This window comes from Halyomorpha halys, unplaced genomic scaffold, assembly GCF_000696795.3.
Source record: "Halyomorpha halys isolate HHAL.00 unplaced genomic scaffold, Hhal_1.1 Scaffold571.1, whole genome shotgun sequence".
Classification (NCBI taxonomy): domain Eukaryota; kingdom Metazoa; phylum Arthropoda; class Insecta; order Hemiptera; family Pentatomidae; genus Halyomorpha; species Halyomorpha halys.
In genome coordinates, this window is record NW_027113281.1 from 201626 (window position 1) to 221570 (window position 19945).

General features: G+C 30.4%; 1 protein-coding gene across 3 annotated transcripts in view; it reads right to left on the reverse strand.

The window, feature by feature from the left end:
* The window catches only part of LOC106684336 (tyrosine-protein kinase Fer), a 157784-nt gene that overhangs the window by 34554 nt on the left and 103285 nt on the right, over nucleotides 1–19945 (reverse strand). For 2 of the 3 annotated variants that reach the window (XM_024360868.2, XM_014426354.2), the window contains exon 2: nucleotides 2525–2578. The exons of the other annotated variant lie outside the window; for it this stretch is intronic. In XM_024360868.2, coding sequence (XP_024216636.1) covers nucleotides 2525–2578 — 54 coding nt within the window. The remainder of the gene's footprint in view (nucleotides 1–2524; nucleotides 2579–19945) is intronic. 3 annotated transcript variants of the gene reach the window in all.

Consider the following 19945-nt stretch of genomic DNA (forward strand, 5'->3'; position numbering starts at 1 on the left):
ATATATACATATATATATTAGATGACAAAAAAAAATGAATTTCATTACTTAATGATCTGGTATTACATGTAATTTATCGGTGTGATATCTAAGTATATAGTAGCTACAATTTTACTACAGTATATATATATTTATTTACTTATTGACATTTACAACTGAATTTACATAAAAATAGATCTAGTAAATTTGATGCTACATTATAATGGTGTGATACAGACTTGTAGATGAACTATCATAACATCCTACATTAGAAGGTCTCGAGGCCATCTTTTTTTCAGGCGCTTCGGAGGACTGTCAGGTATGGAAGAGGAAGCAAGATTAGAAACTAGTGGGCTTGAGTGGTTAGGTAATTTATAGGGAGGAATAATATCTGGTTCCGGCTAGATCAGTTACATATAGAACATTAAGGTATTTATGGATGATTTTATTTGCGAGGAATGAAGGAACATTAAGGATTTTACGAATGATTTTGGATTGTAAGCATTTATAGCTGGATAGATTTAATGGACTCCCAAAGCTCAACTCCGTATGTCCAGATAGGCCTTATTATAGTCATGTAGATCAGTCTTTGTAATGGATTAGATGTTTAGATAGATTTTCTAGTAAGAATACAATTAATACGTTAATTGTTTTATTATTTAGTCTAATTATCTCCTTCTATATTTATAGGTTAAAATATTTTGTAATTATTATTACTCAGTTCAATGCGTACATGCAAAAACAACTATCTGATAAAATATGAATAAAAAACTCTTGTTTTTTATTACCATTGATTAATATTTTTTCTTCTGTCAACGGAGGATCGACTTTAAGCTAAAGGGACAACTTCTTCACACTCAGCCCCTATAATGTTGGTTTGATCTTCGATAGGAAGGGAGAGAAAAAAAACCTGGCAGCTCAACATAGATGAAGACCATAAACAATTTGCTTAGCATGCAGATACTGCATTTCTATTATGAAAATTAAAAAAAAAAAATACTACTTCTTAGCAGGATGTTGAAGGAATACGCACTTTAGTATTTTTAATACTCCATGCTCTCCAATCATTAATACGGTCAACTATCTACACCTCATTTAGTATTTTTAGTTTCAAAAAGCAATCTCTTTGGTACTTCTACAAAAATTTCTGATATTTACAATAAAAGCTCACATACATGAATATAAAAATCTATATATAAGAAGATGGTCGGTCAGGGTTGCGGTCAAAAAAAGAACAAATAGTTTAAAACTATTTTAATGTCCGACGTTTCGCCCCACTTTCCAGGGCTTCATCAGGGCTAAAAAGATACAAAAAAAGAAAACTCCTCCCCACTCCTCCACGCTTTCGCCTCATTGTTGCCTTCTGTTCAACCGTTCGCTTTGAACAGGTAGGTTGTCTTGATTTGTTCTTTGCTCATTTAATATCATTATTATTATTTTTATTTATATTTATTCTTTCAAGACGTTTATTTAATGTCTACTTTCTTCTTCTTTTTTTCCCCCCGTATTGTTTTTGTTTTATGTACATCTCCTGTACTTTTTTAATTGTATATTTAAAAAAAAATTTACTCTTGCCATTGTTACTTATTTTTTTATTCCTATCATTGTTTATTCAAGTTTATTTTATACTGATACTATTTTATGTCTTCCTTCCTTTTATTTATATGTAATTTCTTATCACTTTATTTTTACATAATATTTATCCTAATTTAAAATACCTTATTGTATCTTATTGTTGTAATATTCTCAGTTTTCTTTTTTTTTTTGTATCTTTTTAGCCCTGATGAAGCCCTGAAAAGTGGGGCGAAACTTCGGACATTAAAATAGTTTAAAACTATTTGTTCTTTTTTTGACCGCAACCCTGACCATCTTCTTATATTTAAATCTTTACGATCAACTATATATACATATATAAAAATCTATAGTTTATCATAGTTATTTCAAAATCGTTAATCCATGTTTTATGAGTAGTTAAAAAAAATGTATATTTAGGTTACATTCAAGCCTCGTGCTTTGTGAACCAATAAAGAAATAAACGGTAAAAAAAGGATTTCCATTGTGGTGCTCTCATTTGATGAATAGTGGACATATTTTCGACGGTCGGCTGGGACGTAATTGATTTTCTGCTCGGAAAAATTGATTAGAACCGGGAAACCATAACAGCCTGTGGAAGAAAGCTTCGGGTGTGGTTAGCAGGAAACGTCATGAGATTAATTTTCAAAAAGAATTAAGAGCTTTAGGATACGTAATTAGTAATTCATAAATATGTAAATATTTCAATATTAAAAAGTAGCAATACATTTTTCATAATTTTTAATAACTGAAATATGTTCGAAATTAGACAGCTAAAAATCCTATTTATGAGAATGATAAAAATGTATACTTATTCTTACTCTAAAAAAAAAATAAAACAGACTTAGTGTAGCGACTAGCATTAAAAATATATCATTAAACGTTTGCAATGTGTGATATATGATAAAAATAAATAAACAATAACAAAAAGTAAATATAAATAAAGTAGGGACAATATTTTAGATTCACATACCAAGCATGCACAAGTGTGATTCTGTTTCTTTACTGTCCACCTTCCAGCATTCACCTTCAAATATATAAATTTTATAAGATGTGGACAGCTGCAAGTTAGAAAATTTTATAATTCATATGACATTACATCAATAAATAAAAAAAATTATAATTATAAAAGATTTTCGTTGGTGGTTTCTTATAAATAGTGAATAAAACGCTATTTTTATTGTTATAATGCACAATAATGTTTTAATTTTGTAATTATCCTAACACTCCTGATTTATATGAATATCAAAACCATGTTGTAGGATAAAACTTAGGGGATAAATGTCATAGAATAAAAATCTTTTTATTTCAACAATTATTATTCACCCTTTAAGCCCAGTTTCCACGGTATAGAAATAAAATGGAATGAAAAAATAATTTTATTCTGGAACATACGTCTCCTAAGAATAAATACATGGTTCATACATTATGACTTTTGTCTGGCAAGCATTTAAAATTTTCCAGTAAATGAAATTACATTGGGATCCTGTCTTAACTACTGTTTTTAATTTTAATCAATATAGCCCTATTTATTTGTTCACAATCATGTGGAGGTTTGGTTATACAATAAGTGAAGGAGTAGGTGTAGTTTGAAGGAAAGAATGGATGAAGATTGGTGAATGGAGATGGGAAGAGAATTCCTGAAGGAGGTTGCACGTATGACGAAGCATTTGCTAAAGAAGGCGGTTCTATTGGTGGGCATGTATAAATCAATCGGTTGGGATCTGATGTTTAATGGATGGATGGATGAACTTAATGAATGTTGAAAATTAATGAAGATTGAGGAGATCAAGAATATTGGTAAGTTTTTTGATTTTGAGAACTTGCAATATGAAAACACCAAGAGGTATTGCCTTCGGGAGGTTGGATAGAGCCACTTCATCTCGGTATACCAGCGGTAGACTTGAGAGCGCCTTAGTATTGGTGTTAGTGTGAGCGACAACTACTAATCATCAAAAATGTGAAATTTATTTTTTGGCAGTATAATCTTGATAGTGAAAATTCTATCATTTTCAATTTCAACCGACACATTTGCTAATTATAATATCATAACACCAACCTAATATATAACTTATGTATAAAATTATTACATATATATATGGTTGACCGTATAACTTCAAATATGAAGGAGATGCTCTGAGTTGCGGTCAAAAAAGAACAAATAGTTTTTAACTATTTAATGTCGCACTTTGCAGAGCTGCATCAGGGCTGTTTAAAGCGACTTTTCAGACAGGTCTGTCAATGCCGATCTCTGTTTAACCTATAGCTTCTTCATATTTCAACTTATAAAATTATATATTTCCCATTTGTTATTCACCTAGTGTGACAGTTCGTTGTTTTGGTTTTACGAGATATTAACTCCTTTTCCCATTTTATTGGAAACAAGGGTTCAAAATTACTAATTACTATTAAAAATTGTAACAAGATAGAAATACGCGATACTATTAGTTCGTTAACTGTTCGACCGATGGGATTAAAACTTGTTTGGAAGCTAACCAGCTTGTGGTTTGATTTATTGGATAAACAGAAATTTTCTAATTTTTTTTATTAGAACCTTGTCGTCTCCACTGGCCCTCAACAACAGTAACGCGGCTGGGGGAGAAGCGCTGGGATCTCCTGGAGGTCTGCATTGTCTTCCAGATGGGAGTGGCAAGGCTTGGCTGGAAGTTTCGCCTGCCGAGGTACAAAAGCAGTTTTTTTAATTATTACTTACATTCAATTTTCTTTGTCTTGAACGTAATTTTTTTTATATTATCACTTTTATTTTATTATATTTTTGATATAGATTCATATTTTTATTTATAAATATCACAATAGTATTTTCTTCTATTTTTATATTTCTTTGTTATTATTGTTTTAAATTTAATTTTTTTTCCTTTTAATTCAGTGAGTACTATTGTTATAATTTACGTTTTATTTATTTTCTTATTTTTTATATATTGTATGAACAAGCATTTAACATTAATAGTTAATGTTCTTAATTTATGGCAGATTGTATTAATTCTATTTTATAAAATAAAATAATAATAATAAAAAAAGAATCTTGTCAAATTAATTGTATCTAAGTACCAATTTTTGTCGTTCATTGACCAAGTTAAACTTTCAGAGAGGTTAGATTCACTATCTACGGGAAACAAGCAATGTCATATTTTCTCACTGTCATGATATTGCACGACAGATATCTGTCATGGAGAAGAAAAAAGTCAACAAGCGTAAGATAAAGGTTAAACTCACTCACTCTTTATAAATTAGGTTCACTAGAGTGGGGAACAGGAACTGAGTGTAGTCGGTAAAAGAAATTCCATGCGGCCATAGAAGTGATGAGGAAAGTATTTATTAGTGACCGACGTTTCGTCCCACTTTGCAGGGCTTCATCAAAGTACAAAACTTCTTTTTTTACCGATTAAAAAGATTTATTTATGAAAACAATTAACCGTACTAATTTTTTAACAACCAACAAACGATTGAGATAATTAAAGCATTACAACTCACAACATAGGAATTCATTGAATAATGGCTGCTATTTTCTATGATTACAAGCTTTTCCCGATTGCCAAGAGGCGGCGTCGTATAAAAATAACGCTAGTCATAAAGAGGGCAATACTCGGAAGAATATATTTGGAGTATCGAGGGATGAGCGGGACCGCACCATTGGCAACCGCCACTCGCTGCCACTTCTCGAAATAGATGACAATTGTTAATACAGCCAATCTTAAAGTTACATCACCCCGGGGCGTCTTATCATCGTAACTGCTTCTTAGATATTATGTCTCTAGATGAATCATTAGTCAACGCCAAGCTGAATTAAAGGCTCTGTACGAGTTTACAACCGCTAGCTCACGCTACGAAAATAAATGGTGAGGAAGCTTCGTAAGCAACGACCGGATTAGTTTTACAATGCATATTTTTGTATTTGAAGAAAATTCGTATATATTTGCATATTTGTACTATTTCGGTTTAAAAGAAATAGGAATAATAAATTAAGATAAAAGTGTTGTCAAAATTCCAGGTTACATTCGAAACTTCATATACATTTAATTAGTAATACAAAGAAAAACTTTGTGTTACTAATTAAATTATTTATAAGTGCATGTAACTTGATTAGGGATTGTTGTTAGATATTTTTTTACTTTATTAAGTTTATTCACAACTGTAAAAGTATTTTTACAACCAGCGAATGAGAGAGAGAGAGAGAAAAAAAAAAAAGTCATGAAGGCATGAAGGTTAAGGTCATCCAATGATGCCTCTCCATTAAAATTGAAATTTAAAAATCAATTTAAGAGGTCCCTATTCCAGCTCCTTCGTAAACGTCGTCTCGTATCTGCTAAGTCTAGTGTTGATAGTCCTTGAATTAGAGGGTTAGTGTGTGTTGGAAGTGCGTCGTGAAACCGTTTATATAATGATTTAATGGTTGTTTGTACGTAGGCAGTTCGTAAGTCTTTGTGTAAGTTCTTGTTACTGATGTAGGGGGGAGCACTACTGATCAGTCTTAGTAATTTTGATTGAAACTGTTGCAGTTTCAGTAAGTTAGTTTTTTTGGCATATCCATAAATTTGTGCACCGTAAGTCCAAATTGGTCTGAGAAGGTAAGTATAAATCTTTAGTTTTTCTGAAAGTGGTAATTTTGATCGTTTATTTAAAAGAAGAAATAATAATTTAAGTCGGAAATTTAGCTTTTGTTTTGTTATTTTTATGTGGGGAGTCCATGTAAGTCGTTTGTCTAATGTCAATCCAAGGTATTTTATTGTGTCTGTCCGGGTTAAACTTTGTTCATTTAGAAAAACAGGAGGACATAAAACACGAAGGAGCGTAAAAGTTATTTGAACTGATTTGTCAATGTTTATCCTTGATTTCCATTTGATACACCATTTAGTTAGATATTAAAACGAGTAAGTACTAGTAGTTAGATATTAAAATACTACTAGTAGTTAGATATTAAAATAAATTACTCAACCCAAAGTGGACAAAGTCCCACTAAAATTCAAACGCAGTACAATTCCTATTTGGAGGAATAAAGTAATTTTAACAATGCAGGTCGATTTATAATATCAATTAAATGGAGTTGTTTACCTAAATCGGCCAATCAACTTTTCTATTACTATACTTTCTATATGTTCTATGATTTATGTTTAGATCTAAAATTAAAACTTTCATATTTTAAATATGTATATATAGTTGACTGTAAAAATTGATATATAGGAAGATGGTCAGGGTTGCGGTCACAAGTGAAACGAAAATAGTTTACAACTATTTTATTTTCCAACGTTTCGCCCCACTTTGCAGGGCTTCATCAGGGCTGTCCAAATGAATAAGTTGAACAAAATGATTCCTGTTCATCTTATTCATTTGGACAGCCCTGATGAAGCCCTGCAAAATGGGGCAAAACGTTGGAAAATAAAATAGTTGTAAACTATTTTCGTTTCACTTGTGACCGCAACCCTGACCATCTTCCTATATATTTCATATTTTAAGTATTGTCTCACATTTTGTTTCCTATTTATTTATATACAGCTTTAGGAATTTTTCGGTTTCTTGTTTGTTAATATTTTTTTTAATTAATTTTATCTTAAATTGTATAATATATTGTAACTTTCGAAAGTATGTCATATTATGTTATTAGTTGTTACGTATATTACTCGTTTTAATTATTTACATATTTTGGTTAGTGAAAATAACAAAAAAAAAATTGTTAATCCCTTTTGCTATTTGATTCTTCATTCACAGCCTTGTTAGGAATATCAAAATATTTTAGCTACATTATTGGATATTTAAAGACTTTTGGCTGTAAATTTCTTTACTGCATGTTATGTAAAATATTCTGCTATTTTTAACTACATAAAAATCCATGCCTTGTTTGTGTTTGCTAGAGCGTTAAATATAAATAACAAAAAAAAAAAGTTATTCTTAAAAATTTGATTATTGTTTTCTTAAGCGATGCATTTTTTTTTAAAAAATCATAGAAACATTAACATATTTAATGTTTCCTGAAGCACTACACATGACGGATAGTAGGTAAGCATATTTAACAGTATAATTAAGCAAAGTGCACTTTATCCCAAAGCATGTACAAAATATTTAGAATTTTTTTTTTTGATATTCTGCATTTTCGACCAACTTATATAATTCTGAAATTTATACTTCAATTTCCTTGTTATATAAGTGAAATAAAAATCTAGCTCACACCGTACTGATATAAGCGTGTTCAATATATTTATTTATTAAAAAGCGGAATAAATGTTCTGGGTACGTACGATGATTTCAACGACTTTCTAAAATTCATTCTGTAAAACAGGGAATCGATAGATGGTCCAAGTTATCTCTTAAAAGGGACCTTAAAATACGTATTTTTATAAAAAATTGAAATTTCTTCACGATCGCAACACTTACCTTTTCCACATATTGCATACATAATAAGATTTCTCAAGTGAGAGAGAAAATGATAAATATATATTTTTATAACAAATGTTTTAACACATGTTTTTTTTTTTTTTTTTAGAATTTTATACTTAGAAGAAAATCTTCACGTTTTACAGGAGGAGAAAATAATTTCAGATAAGATAAGGCTGGCGTGACAAATTGCGGCTTCAAAACATTTTTATGTTGCAAAGCTAATAACTCGCCTAGTTATTGCTCAGTTGTTGACATGTTATGCAAGCTTTCAGTAAAAGCTAGCATATAAACCCAACGAGTACTCATCTATACAAAACAAAAAAAACAAATTTAAGTTTCAATCAGGTTGCCACTAACGCTATCGAACTTGAACGCCATTTTTTATCTCATCATTGTAGCCAAAATGGCGCCTAGAGAAATCCCTCAAGAAAGAATGTAAGACCGGAACGAGATATAGTTCTAGTTGTAAGTTTAGAATAGCTCAGGATAGTTTGAACATCTTCCGCTATGACCTTGAGTTGAAGAGGAACTTCATGACAATAAAACTAATTGTATATACAGCCGAAACTTTGTTTATAAAATATGAAACGTGAGAGAGTTGATGAAGAAATGGAACCTCCACACACATGGCAAACTGTTTCCCATTTGATCGTTCATTAATATTAGCACTTGCCGAAGATAAGTTATCTTATCCTTATTCTTATAGAACCTTACATAAGTGCAAACAATATATTTCTGAGAAAATAAAAAAAAAAAGATTTAGTATTTGACAGTGTACTGTAATTCCTTATTCGTTTTAGTAAACTGAGATTAGATATTTTATTAATAATTTCTACAGATTATAAATTTTTTTTTAAAAAATGACGTAATTTTACACTTCTACACGCTTATGAAGCTACTAACTACTACATAGAAGGCTCAAAGAAAGCTGCTATGAAGAATCGAATGGGATTCTGAAATTTTAATAAAATAAAATTGAATTTCATTTTATAATTATTTATTTTATCAATAAAATATTCAGTTATACAATTATTTGGGAGCTGAAGATAAGCCTCTTTATTTTCGAAATCAATTTCAGTCTAGGTAGTACAACTTCCTTTCTATTTTATTGAATTAAATCTATCATCTAGCAGCCAAAACCAACAAAGTCTCAACTAACAGCCAACAGCAACAATGTCCCACCTAACAGCCAACAACAACAAAGTCCCACCTAACAGCCAACAACAACAAAGCCCCACCTAACAGCCAACAACAACAAAGTCCCACCTAACAGCCAACAACAACAAAGCCCCGCCTAATAGCCAACAGCAACAAAGTCCCGCCTAACAGCCAACAGCAACAAAGTCCCACCTAACAGCCCTGATGTAGGTCCCTACAACGTAGGTCGAAATGTCGGCAGAAATTAAATAGTTATCAATAATTTTTCTTTCTTTACAGGCCTGATCATCCCCTCCACATTAACATACAGTTAATTATCCGTTCATGTATAAAATCTACGATTTTATTTTTGGAATTTTAAGAAACATTTCGGTGAAACCAATTTCTGTTTAGTGTTACAAAAATAATCATAGCATGATAATCCGTTCCATTAACAAACTTTCTTTTTTGAAGGCACCAATTAATGATGTTTTCTGATTTTTTTTTTTTGGTCAGTCATTACACACCAAACCTTTCATTTTCGTTAATTAAAATATAAAGATTTATAATTAATTCATGTTTATTACTTCAATAATAAATAAATAAAAGTTCTTTTCAAATAGCAATATGTCAGTGAAACTCTTTAGTTTTAAAGTGTAATATATGACAAAATTTCAATAAGAAATTGTGTAAAAAAAAAAAAAAAGTGACCATTAAACAAATGGTTTTCAGGTATAGATATAAAAAAACAAATTATGAATGAAAAAATCAAAGATCTAACTATAATGATAAAAGAGAAAATACCTGAAGATGGACGGTCCGAATCATCGAGACGAAGAATATATTAATAATGCAAAGTAATTAAAAATGAAAGGTTTGAAGGCTGCGAACAAGTCCAGAAAAAAAAAAATCAGCAAACATAATCCCTTCTGTTTCCTTTTCCAAATAACAACAATATTTCGTGAACTTCAAAGATCCTGGGTTTAGTGATGAAAATTAGCAGTTTTGAAGAATATGATAACAATTATTGTATTAATAAAAAGTATGAATTACAAAATCATAATACAATTATCAACCCACAGTTTTCAATCTACGAATCATTGATAATTTCAATATAAACCTCAGATTAATAAAAACTCCAAAATCCATCATTTAAGTAAACCTAAGGATGGACAAATTTTTCGTCATATGTGTCTTTGGAATTGAATAATTTGGCATTGACATTGGCCAATCTCCTTAGCGTTCGAGATAGGACCAATACCAACGCTTCCATCAATACCACAATCCTCCACAAAGGTGCCCAACAGTATAGGACAAACGAATTTCCTTCGGTGTGGAGCTAGTGTAAACAGTGTCACGTTTCCATTATTCCATCGTTTGATGTCAAGCATGTTTTGAAAAGAGGATTTATTTTAACCAGAACAATAGGTTTGAAAACAAAAAGGTAGTTCATGATTTAATTCTATGATGGAAACACCTGCGTCATTCGTATCTTGGAAAAACAACATAAATCGCCCGTTTTTTTGTCCTTTTTTTAAATAAATAAGACACGATTAGCAAAAGATTCAAAACTTTACCGACACTTATACTATTACTCGACAAGGATAAATGTTATTTTTGTTTTCAATAATGCCATCGTGAAACGTTGATTCTGAGTCAGAACCTGAAATGTGACAATAGTTTTTCTCTGAAATAACAAAAGTTTTTAAGTTATGGGAAGAAATCGTGGAATTTAAAACAGGAGGTGATTGCAAAATGTGAAATACTATTTTTTAATTTTCCAATCTGAAGTGAAGTAGCCTGTTGAGTTGCATCATGCCTTCTCCCCTTCGTTCCTTCTTCCCACTCTTAGAAACTGGAAATTTGGTTCAAAACGATAACGAAACCGAAGGTATCTAATATTATATATGCAGGGAAACTTCAAGAATAATATTAATTCTTAATAATTACACTTAAGAGTCGGTTTGATATTTGAAATTTATCGACCACTAATAGAAATGCAAAGGTAGATATGAAAAAAATCCGCTTATTGGAGCGTCTGGTAAAATCTCACTGGGGATCCCATATTGAAAGCCTATGGTGGTTGGGATAGGGTGAATTATCCACAGAAGTTCAAATCATGAATATAAAAACAAGCCATGAATGACAAAGTAAAGCCATATACTCAACCCTCCCCCTAAAATATATATATTTATATACAGCAAATCTTAAATGTTCTAAATTTTTTGTTCCCATAAATAAAATTAAAATAATTTATTTTATTGGTTTCATCCATTTATTACCATATCTAATAGCATATTAAAATGGCTAATAATAAATTCTTGGTGCTTGGGTATGCTGATGATTTGGTATTATTGGGTGAGGACAAGGGAACGATAGAACTAAATACAAACGCGTTAATAATCTCCATTAAGGAACTAGATATTGAAATAAATGCGGATAAAAAATAATATATGGTTAGCAGTAGAAACACGAGCAATTTCGGTGAAATAGATATAGGAGGTAATACGTTTGAACAGGCAGATAGGTTCTAGTATTTAGGTTCTACAGTAACTAGAAAAAACAAAATTGATGAGGAAATAAAATTGAGGTTGAAGTCGGGAAATACTTGTTATTTTTCAATTTCGAAACTGCTTAGATGGAACTGCGTCTTCTATCCAAAAACTTAAAAATTAGAATTTACCAAACTATTATCCTTCCTACTGTTCTTTAAGGATGCGAGACGTGGCCTCTTGAACCAGGGGGTAAACAACGCCTTAAGGTTTTCGAAAGTAAATTATTACATAAAATATTCGAACCGAAAAAGGATGAATTAACGGGAGAATCTAGAGAACTTCACCCGGAAACATAATTCAAGTTATAGCGTTGCGGCGTACAAGATGGGCGTGGAAGGTTGTAGAGCAAGTAAAAAGTTAATAAACATTGAACCGACGGGTAAACATCTGAGGGGTAGACCGAAACGTTGATGGGAGGATTGCATTAAAAATGATTTAGTAGAATTGGTGATCACTGGAAAGATGTATGTAGAGAGTTATTAGTGATATCGGCATCGAACCTTCGGGTTCATTAGGCCTTTATTATTATTATTATTAATACTAATAATTAATTCTATCAAAGAATGTAATCAATTTATTTATCCAAAATTAATAAAATATCTCTAAATTAAATAATAACATACTCTCAGGATTTAAAGGAAACACTAGATAAATTATAATATTTACTAATGTGAATGATTTACTACAATTAGCTGTACTCTTACAATAGTTGAATCGGATGAGCCAAAACAATGGGCAATTGTAATGTTTACAAGCAAGAGAGGATTGTAGGCCAAACACTAACAATTCACCAAAGTCCCGCTAACTACACAATTGAATGGGTTTTGCTCACAAATTTGTGCAAAAATATTCAACAACTTGCTATTCAATAACGGGCTCATTGAAACATTGAAATATTCCTAAGAAGTAAAAAAATGTGAAAGGAGTACTTTTAAATTGTTATCTGTTAATTCTTGTAATAGAATCTCCGAACAGAGGATAACAATAATAAATTTTATTTTTTATTTATTTTTTTTTAGAATTTTTAAATAGTTTTCAAATAAAGACTTATAATAAATTATAACTATATTGTATTAAGATAGTGCAGATGGCAGTCAATAAAGGTAAAAAATAGTAAAATAAAACTCTTAAACCTTTAGTCATCAGCCATTACGAAGCCCTGCGAATTGAGGCGAAACGTTGGTTACCACAGCCTACTTCATAACTTCAACTATCTTCTTCCAATATTATAACTATACTAAAACTATTTGGAAAACTTTTCAGTTTTTATATTGTTTATACATGGTTATTATAAAACGTAAGAAAAAGAGAAGATATTTTTTATAAACCAACGCATCCTAAAGGTATATGTATATTCATAAAAAAACTTTTAAAATAATTGTTCACTGTTTTTTAGGAGTTGCTTACAAACGATAAAGAAAATGAAAAACTTAAAGAATAAAATATCTAATAATTTTTTTTTTAATATCTTCGGTTTCACAACTGTATTTATATAAACATACATCTCATAAATTTCACAAAAAATCATCATGGTATACTGATAACAGGCATGTGGTGAATATACCCATTGGTAGCACACTAATAACGTTTTTAAATTAGAAGGTCCCAAGGCCATATTCTTTTCAGACGCCTCTGAGGATTGTCAGGAATGGATAAGGAAGCAATGCTAGAAGCTAGTGGGTATGGGTGGTTAGGGAGTTTATGATGGAAGGAATGATATCTGGTTCGGGCTAGATCGGTTACATATGAAACATTAAGGTCTTCATGAATGGTAATTATTTGCGACAAAGTAAGGAGCCTTGAGGATTTTACGAAGGATTTTTGATTGTAAGGATTGGATACGACAGGAATTTGAAGGTTTTGTGGAGTCCCAGAGCTTGACTCCATATGTTCAGATTAGGCCTTGTAGTTGCGTAGATCAGTCTTTTGGTAATGAATTGAAAGTTAAGACCGTTTGTCTAGTAAGTATCTTGTTGTAATAGTAATCGACGTGCAGTTTCTTGTCTTTTTATTTAGTCTTGTGTGGGTCTCCCAAGTTTGTCTAGATGGAATCCAAGGTGTTTTACAGGGGTAAGAGCAACATTATTAAAGTATACTGTAGGGCAGTCGGCAGGTTTACGACGAAGAGCAAAAGTGATTTGATTTGATTTAATCTTATCTTCCATTATCTTAGGCACCATTCTTCGAGGGTTGTGGGATTGGAGAGTTTGGGATGCAATCAAAGGGTTATTATTAACTGCGAGTACACATGTCCCATTAGCATACGTAGTAAGGATAGCGTTAGGATTGGTGGGATGTCAGAGAATAAAATATTATTTTTCTACAGTCTATTTTAGAACTTCATCCAGGAAAGGCAAATTATAATGGCTGATTCCTATAGGAAATTGTGCCATTCCATTCCAAAAATGGTTTTGATCGATAAGTTATTTGTTTTTTATTTTTCCATTTTTCACGTAAATTTTCAAAGTGTGAGCAATTGTTTTCGGTTTTTCACGATTTACGCCTTCATTATGCTTTAATTCAAAACTATGAAGCCTTAAAATCCGATTTGTTATCAGAATCCATAGAAAAATTAACTCATTTCATAAGCAATTCTAGAGCAAGTTGTACTGAAGAAAGTTTAAAAATTAACAAAGCCTCAAAAGATAAACCAAAAGCAATACATATTACTCAGCTTAAACCGAATTAATATTCTAAAAGTTGTAGAGGTTAGGGAGAGGAAAAATTTATACTCAACCTATTTTTTTTTTTTTTGCTGTGTTTAATGTTAGCTTTATTATTGTCATTAAATTTTATTACGTTTTCCCAACTAAGCCATTAACTTTAGTTTGTTCAGGATCTGTTTTATAAATTTTATTTCGTTTTTTTTTATCTTTAAGGTTCGTTTAAACTAAAAAAAATATGAGTTTACTTCCAAATTGTTGTGCATTCTAAATATTGAAAATGATTCGTCAATCTTATTAGTGCTTTTTTTCGTAATCTCCTTTATTACTGTATTCGTTTAATTTATACATACATTACACGAAAATGATGTATGTATGTATTAAAGGAATATAATAATGTAGGAGGTTACGAAAAAAACAAAAATAAAAATGGAAAGAGGAGACTAAAAACAGTTTTATCCAACAATATTAAAAAGCAACAGAAATTGAAAAACGGCGAGAAACCCGCCACTCTCTCCCTCCGTGGTAGCCTTACTTATTTGACTTTTCAAACAGATAATTATAGCGAGTAGAATGGTCGATGTACGACATGTCACAATGTCACAAGAGGAGATCATAACATAACAAAAGGTCATCCTTCCCATATTTTGGAGACCTTTGGACTAAGCCATCGATTTTCTCCCCTCAACCTCTTTCAATACCCCATATTAAGTTACCAATAATGACCTTAAAGTCCAAGAATTACAGCTTAGAAACACCGCACATAATGGTACCTTATTCTTCTATTTAAGGTAATCAGAGAAAGGAAGGGAAATGTCAATGGCGTCACCTGTATACCGAGACTATTGACGAATCTAGCAAGAGATCTATAACCTTCCTCAAGGACTGCGTTGGTTCCTCCTGCGAGAAAGTGGCGGCCAAGTCCTGCAGAAGGAATGCGGGCGACCTAGAAACAGTAAGGGGTTCTTCTCGTCAGCGGTGCATCGCTCATAGTGACCACCGCAGCCAAGTGCAAGAGCCTTCCACACCAATTTCCCCAGTGAGGTTGGTTCACATCATACAGCTTGCAAGAAACTAAAAATATATTTCTAATACTTTAAATTTTATGTACACCAAATAAATTTAGATTAATCAAGACAGAGTACGACAATCGAACGTCCATTGATCGTTAGAAATACTTCAATAATAAAGGAAAATTTTTAAAATCTATATATTCAGACTTGATACATCCTGATACATGTTCTAAATTAAAAGGTGCAAAATGATCATGCGATGCAACAAAATAAATCATGTGGATAAACAAAAAATGTAACGTAAGACACGAGAATGGCTTCTTTAGGAACTAATTATAACAGAAAGAAATGAACTAATGTTCTTTACAGACGTTTTGGAAAATTACTGGAAATTTTTTGTAAAGAAACATTGTATTTGTATTTACATTGTATGGGGTAAACCTGATTCTTCGATCATAAAAAAACTTATATTCGTGATAAATCATTTAAAATTGTCTATTATTATCATTTTTCATGCTATTCACAATAGTAATAATAATAATCACAAAATGAACGAAATATGTATTTAATAATTAATTATTTTATATGTAGAGGATTGATGTATAATGTACAATGTTTATTGTGTGATTTATACGTACTCCAAATCTAGCAGTAATGTTCCTTTCCAGTCATACAAATAACTTCTTTAGGAACCATTAGTAGGAGAAATAAATGATCTAACTGTTTTTCAGAAGTCTTGGAAAATTATTCTGCTAATTCCTCTTTATCGTGTAATATTACACACATCATATATTCCAAAGAATGGTTATAGAGATCAGAGTAAACATTCACACCATGTTTACGGAGATATAGAATAAAAAATAATAAATAGGGAAAAAAGAACAAAAAACTTATAAATCAAAAAAAGAATAGAACACCTTAAACATATTAAAACCTATTCATAATATTCATCCAGAGAACCCAAAAACGAGCTTGTGAAGGAAAAAGCAGGACTCCAGAAGATCTCGGTGCTTCTTTCTCAATCGCGTCACGGATTAGAAACGTATTGGAAATCGTTCACCATTAAAACCAATCTTCCTAACTCAGATGTACGGTATTTTAATACACCTTTTATACCATTAAATATATTGGTATTATTTAATACACTTTTCAATACATATTTAATGGAAACTTTAGACGTAAATAAATAAATAATTATATTATAGAATATAATTATTTTTTGTTTACGTCTAATTACTTAGCTTTGGTAGATGTTATTTTATTTTTAGGTATAGATTTATTTTAGTACAATCCTTAAAGGTTAAAATAATGTAGATAAAGTGCATACTAAAATATTTCAAATGTATACTCTATTAGTTAATAAATATAATTTTTATTCAATTTATTTAATTATGCGATTTAAAAAATTATATAAAAATATTCCTGTAAAATAGAATTATTTTTTTATTGTATCTAGTTACTTCAGAATAGGTAAATGTAATTTCGATCTAGATTTTATTTTAACACGCTCCTTATAATGTTAAATTAATGTAGAGAAAAAGTACTTTTTAACTATATTTGAAATGTATACTCCATTATTTATTAACTATATTTTTTTTATTAAATTTGTTCAATTATGCAATGGAAAACATTGGATAAAAATATTCCTCTTGCATTCCTTCAGTTTGGCTTCTACGTCATTGCCGAATTTAGGTAGCGTGGAGGCATGATCCAGTTTCGTCGATTTAAATAAAACATGTTTTAAATTTATTGTTATAACCATTTCAAGACATCTTATATGGATAATGGTACTGTGTAAACAGTAAAAAAAATTAATGATGTGATATTTTTAAATTTCATTTATGTTGTAGTTGTGATAGTAACAAACATATATTTAAGATTTTATAATGTATAATAAACACCGAGGTAAATAGAACCTCATTCTGTATAAAAAAAAACAAAAAAAAACTAACTAATCAGATCTAAAGCTGAGATTCCATATGGTGCAAGACAATATAACGAAACACACAATTTTGTGTATGCAAGATTTATTTCATGTAAATTCCAAAATCAATTTCCTCGGAATATAAAAATACGATTTCTTGGGCGAATTTATCAAGTTCATCATACTTTTCAATAATTTACTTACATTTAATATCCTGAAAAATATAATATTTTTTAGCCTTTTTAATTAAATTAATTAATTTTTTAGCCTGAAATGCATTAAAAATAAAAACGAGACCAAAAGTATGTCGACGAAATAAATAATGCAATTTCTATTAACTATATATTTAAAATGCATGCGTATAGATCCTCTTTAATTGATATCTTGTTATATTTTTCTGAATTTCATGAACATTGATCAATGAATTTTAATTTTATATGAATTTGAATTTTCATTTAAAATGACAAAATTTAAATAATTAAAATTAATATTTGAATCTCGGATTACTGAAAAATACAATTGTTGTATTTATTCTATTAGATTCAGTATTGTCACTTTTAATAGTTTACCAATCATTAATTCTTTTGACGTGACAACGTCTTATAAATCATTTTGCGGGATGCCATGTTAGAAAAAGTGTCCCGTAACGGAAATTGACTTCGTTTAACATATGGATATTATATCATATGTATAAAAATTAATTAATGTATAACCAAGCAAAAATAAATATCTGAATTCAATATGTGAACTGGTTTATTATTTCAAATATATAACATTGGATTGATTTTAATTTATATTTATGTAATATTAGCATAGAGTATACGTTGTCACGGAAATATGTCGCCTCGGCGCGAAGCGCCGAGGCCTACACGGGCACGGTTTTTTTTTACTATTTTTTATTCATCGCAACTCATGATAGAAATGTTCTGTAAAAGCTTTTATTACAAAAGGTGACTTTTTTCAATAAAAAGAGTAATTTTGAAAAATATTCTCTAAAGTTGTTCACCCGATTTCAAAAACAAGCTGGGAACAAAGCGCGGCAAGAAATATTATTCAAGATATTCTTTATTTTTAGCAAATTTGGTTTTGGAATGTGTCCTGACTTTCGTCGATAATTAAACACTATCCTTACTGATGCCTGTGTCATATACAATCCATTTTTCAGCACATGTGACTAACCTATTCCTTTTTTTTTTGCCAAGTACGCTGTGAAACGCATGTCATACAACACTTCAACTGCTGCCGGTCATTACGTTCATGAGATATCCATAGATGTACATTTTTTACTTAATCAATGATCTTTACTTAATGAAAACTAGGTATGATTACTAATCAAAACTGATGAGTCTGCCAAGTATAGGTTGGGGGAAAATGGCGGCTATTTCAAAACATTAATTTTTCATTCGAAGCACTATCTTCATAACTACCAATAACACTACAAATTCTAAAAGAACGTTATTTTATGAAGAGTAAATTTGCTAAATTATTAGCCCTAATCGAGCTATTTATGTCCAATAGTTCTCGAGGCATAGCCTTTTAAAAAGCAACATTTCATAAAATTGTACTGAAATATCAGTAGTTAGTTAATTTATTTTGAGAAATCTATATCTCAGGAATAATGTTACGTACAGATGTCTATTAGCAATCAAAGAAAGCTAGTTTAATGTACTATAATGTAGTTTATGACCTTTATCTTCGTAGGAATAGTAGTTTTCATGATATTTACTAAAATAAATTGATTTACAGTTATTCAGATAATAAGTTTGATTTATGAAAATCTTTATTTCAGAAACCATGGGACGTACAGATGTCTGTCTGCACTCAAATTAAAGCTAGTTAAATTTACTATGAAATAGTTACTAATTTTTATCTTTGTAGGAGTAGTAGTTTAATATCATAATTTGACGAGATACTAAATTTTAATTTCTAGTTGATCGTATAAAATGTTGGATATTTGAAAAATCCATGTCTAGACCCATAAGACGCATATATGTCTGCCAACACTCATAATAAAAGAAATTTAACTTACTATAAAGTAGTTTATGATCCTTATCTTCGTAGGGGTAGTAGTTTTTATAATATTTACATATGAATATAAATTTGGCAAATGAAAATTTGTCCGAACAACTATAAATCAATTTATTTTAGTAAATATCATGAAAACTACTACACCTAAAAAGATAAACGTGATAAACTACTTTATACTCCATTAAACTTAACTACTGATCTTTCAGTACGTTCTGTACAACATTTTTATGAAATATTGCTTTAAAAAGTTATAACTCGAGGACTATTGAACGTAAATAAATAAATTAGGGCTTACAGTTGAGCAAATTTACTATACTTTAAATGATGCACTTTTCGATTTTCTATTGTTGTTGGTAGTTTTAAAGATATAGAGTTCCGAATGAAAAAATAATTATTTTTAACGTTTTAGAAAAGCCGCCATTTTTTATTTCCAGTACCTATGCTTGGCAGACTCATCAATTTTGACTAGTAATTAAACATAGTTTTCAATTAAGTAATCAAGAATTGGGTCGTCAATTGCTCTTGGAGGTTTTCTTGGGACGGTTATACAAATCTGAGTCACCAGCCAAAAATATTCCAAACCACCAGTAAATGGTCTGCTCGTTATAATTACCTTCCCCGAACGCTGTGGTAATGCTTCTTGCAGCGGGGCTACCGAAGGTCCAAGTTTAAACTATATATATA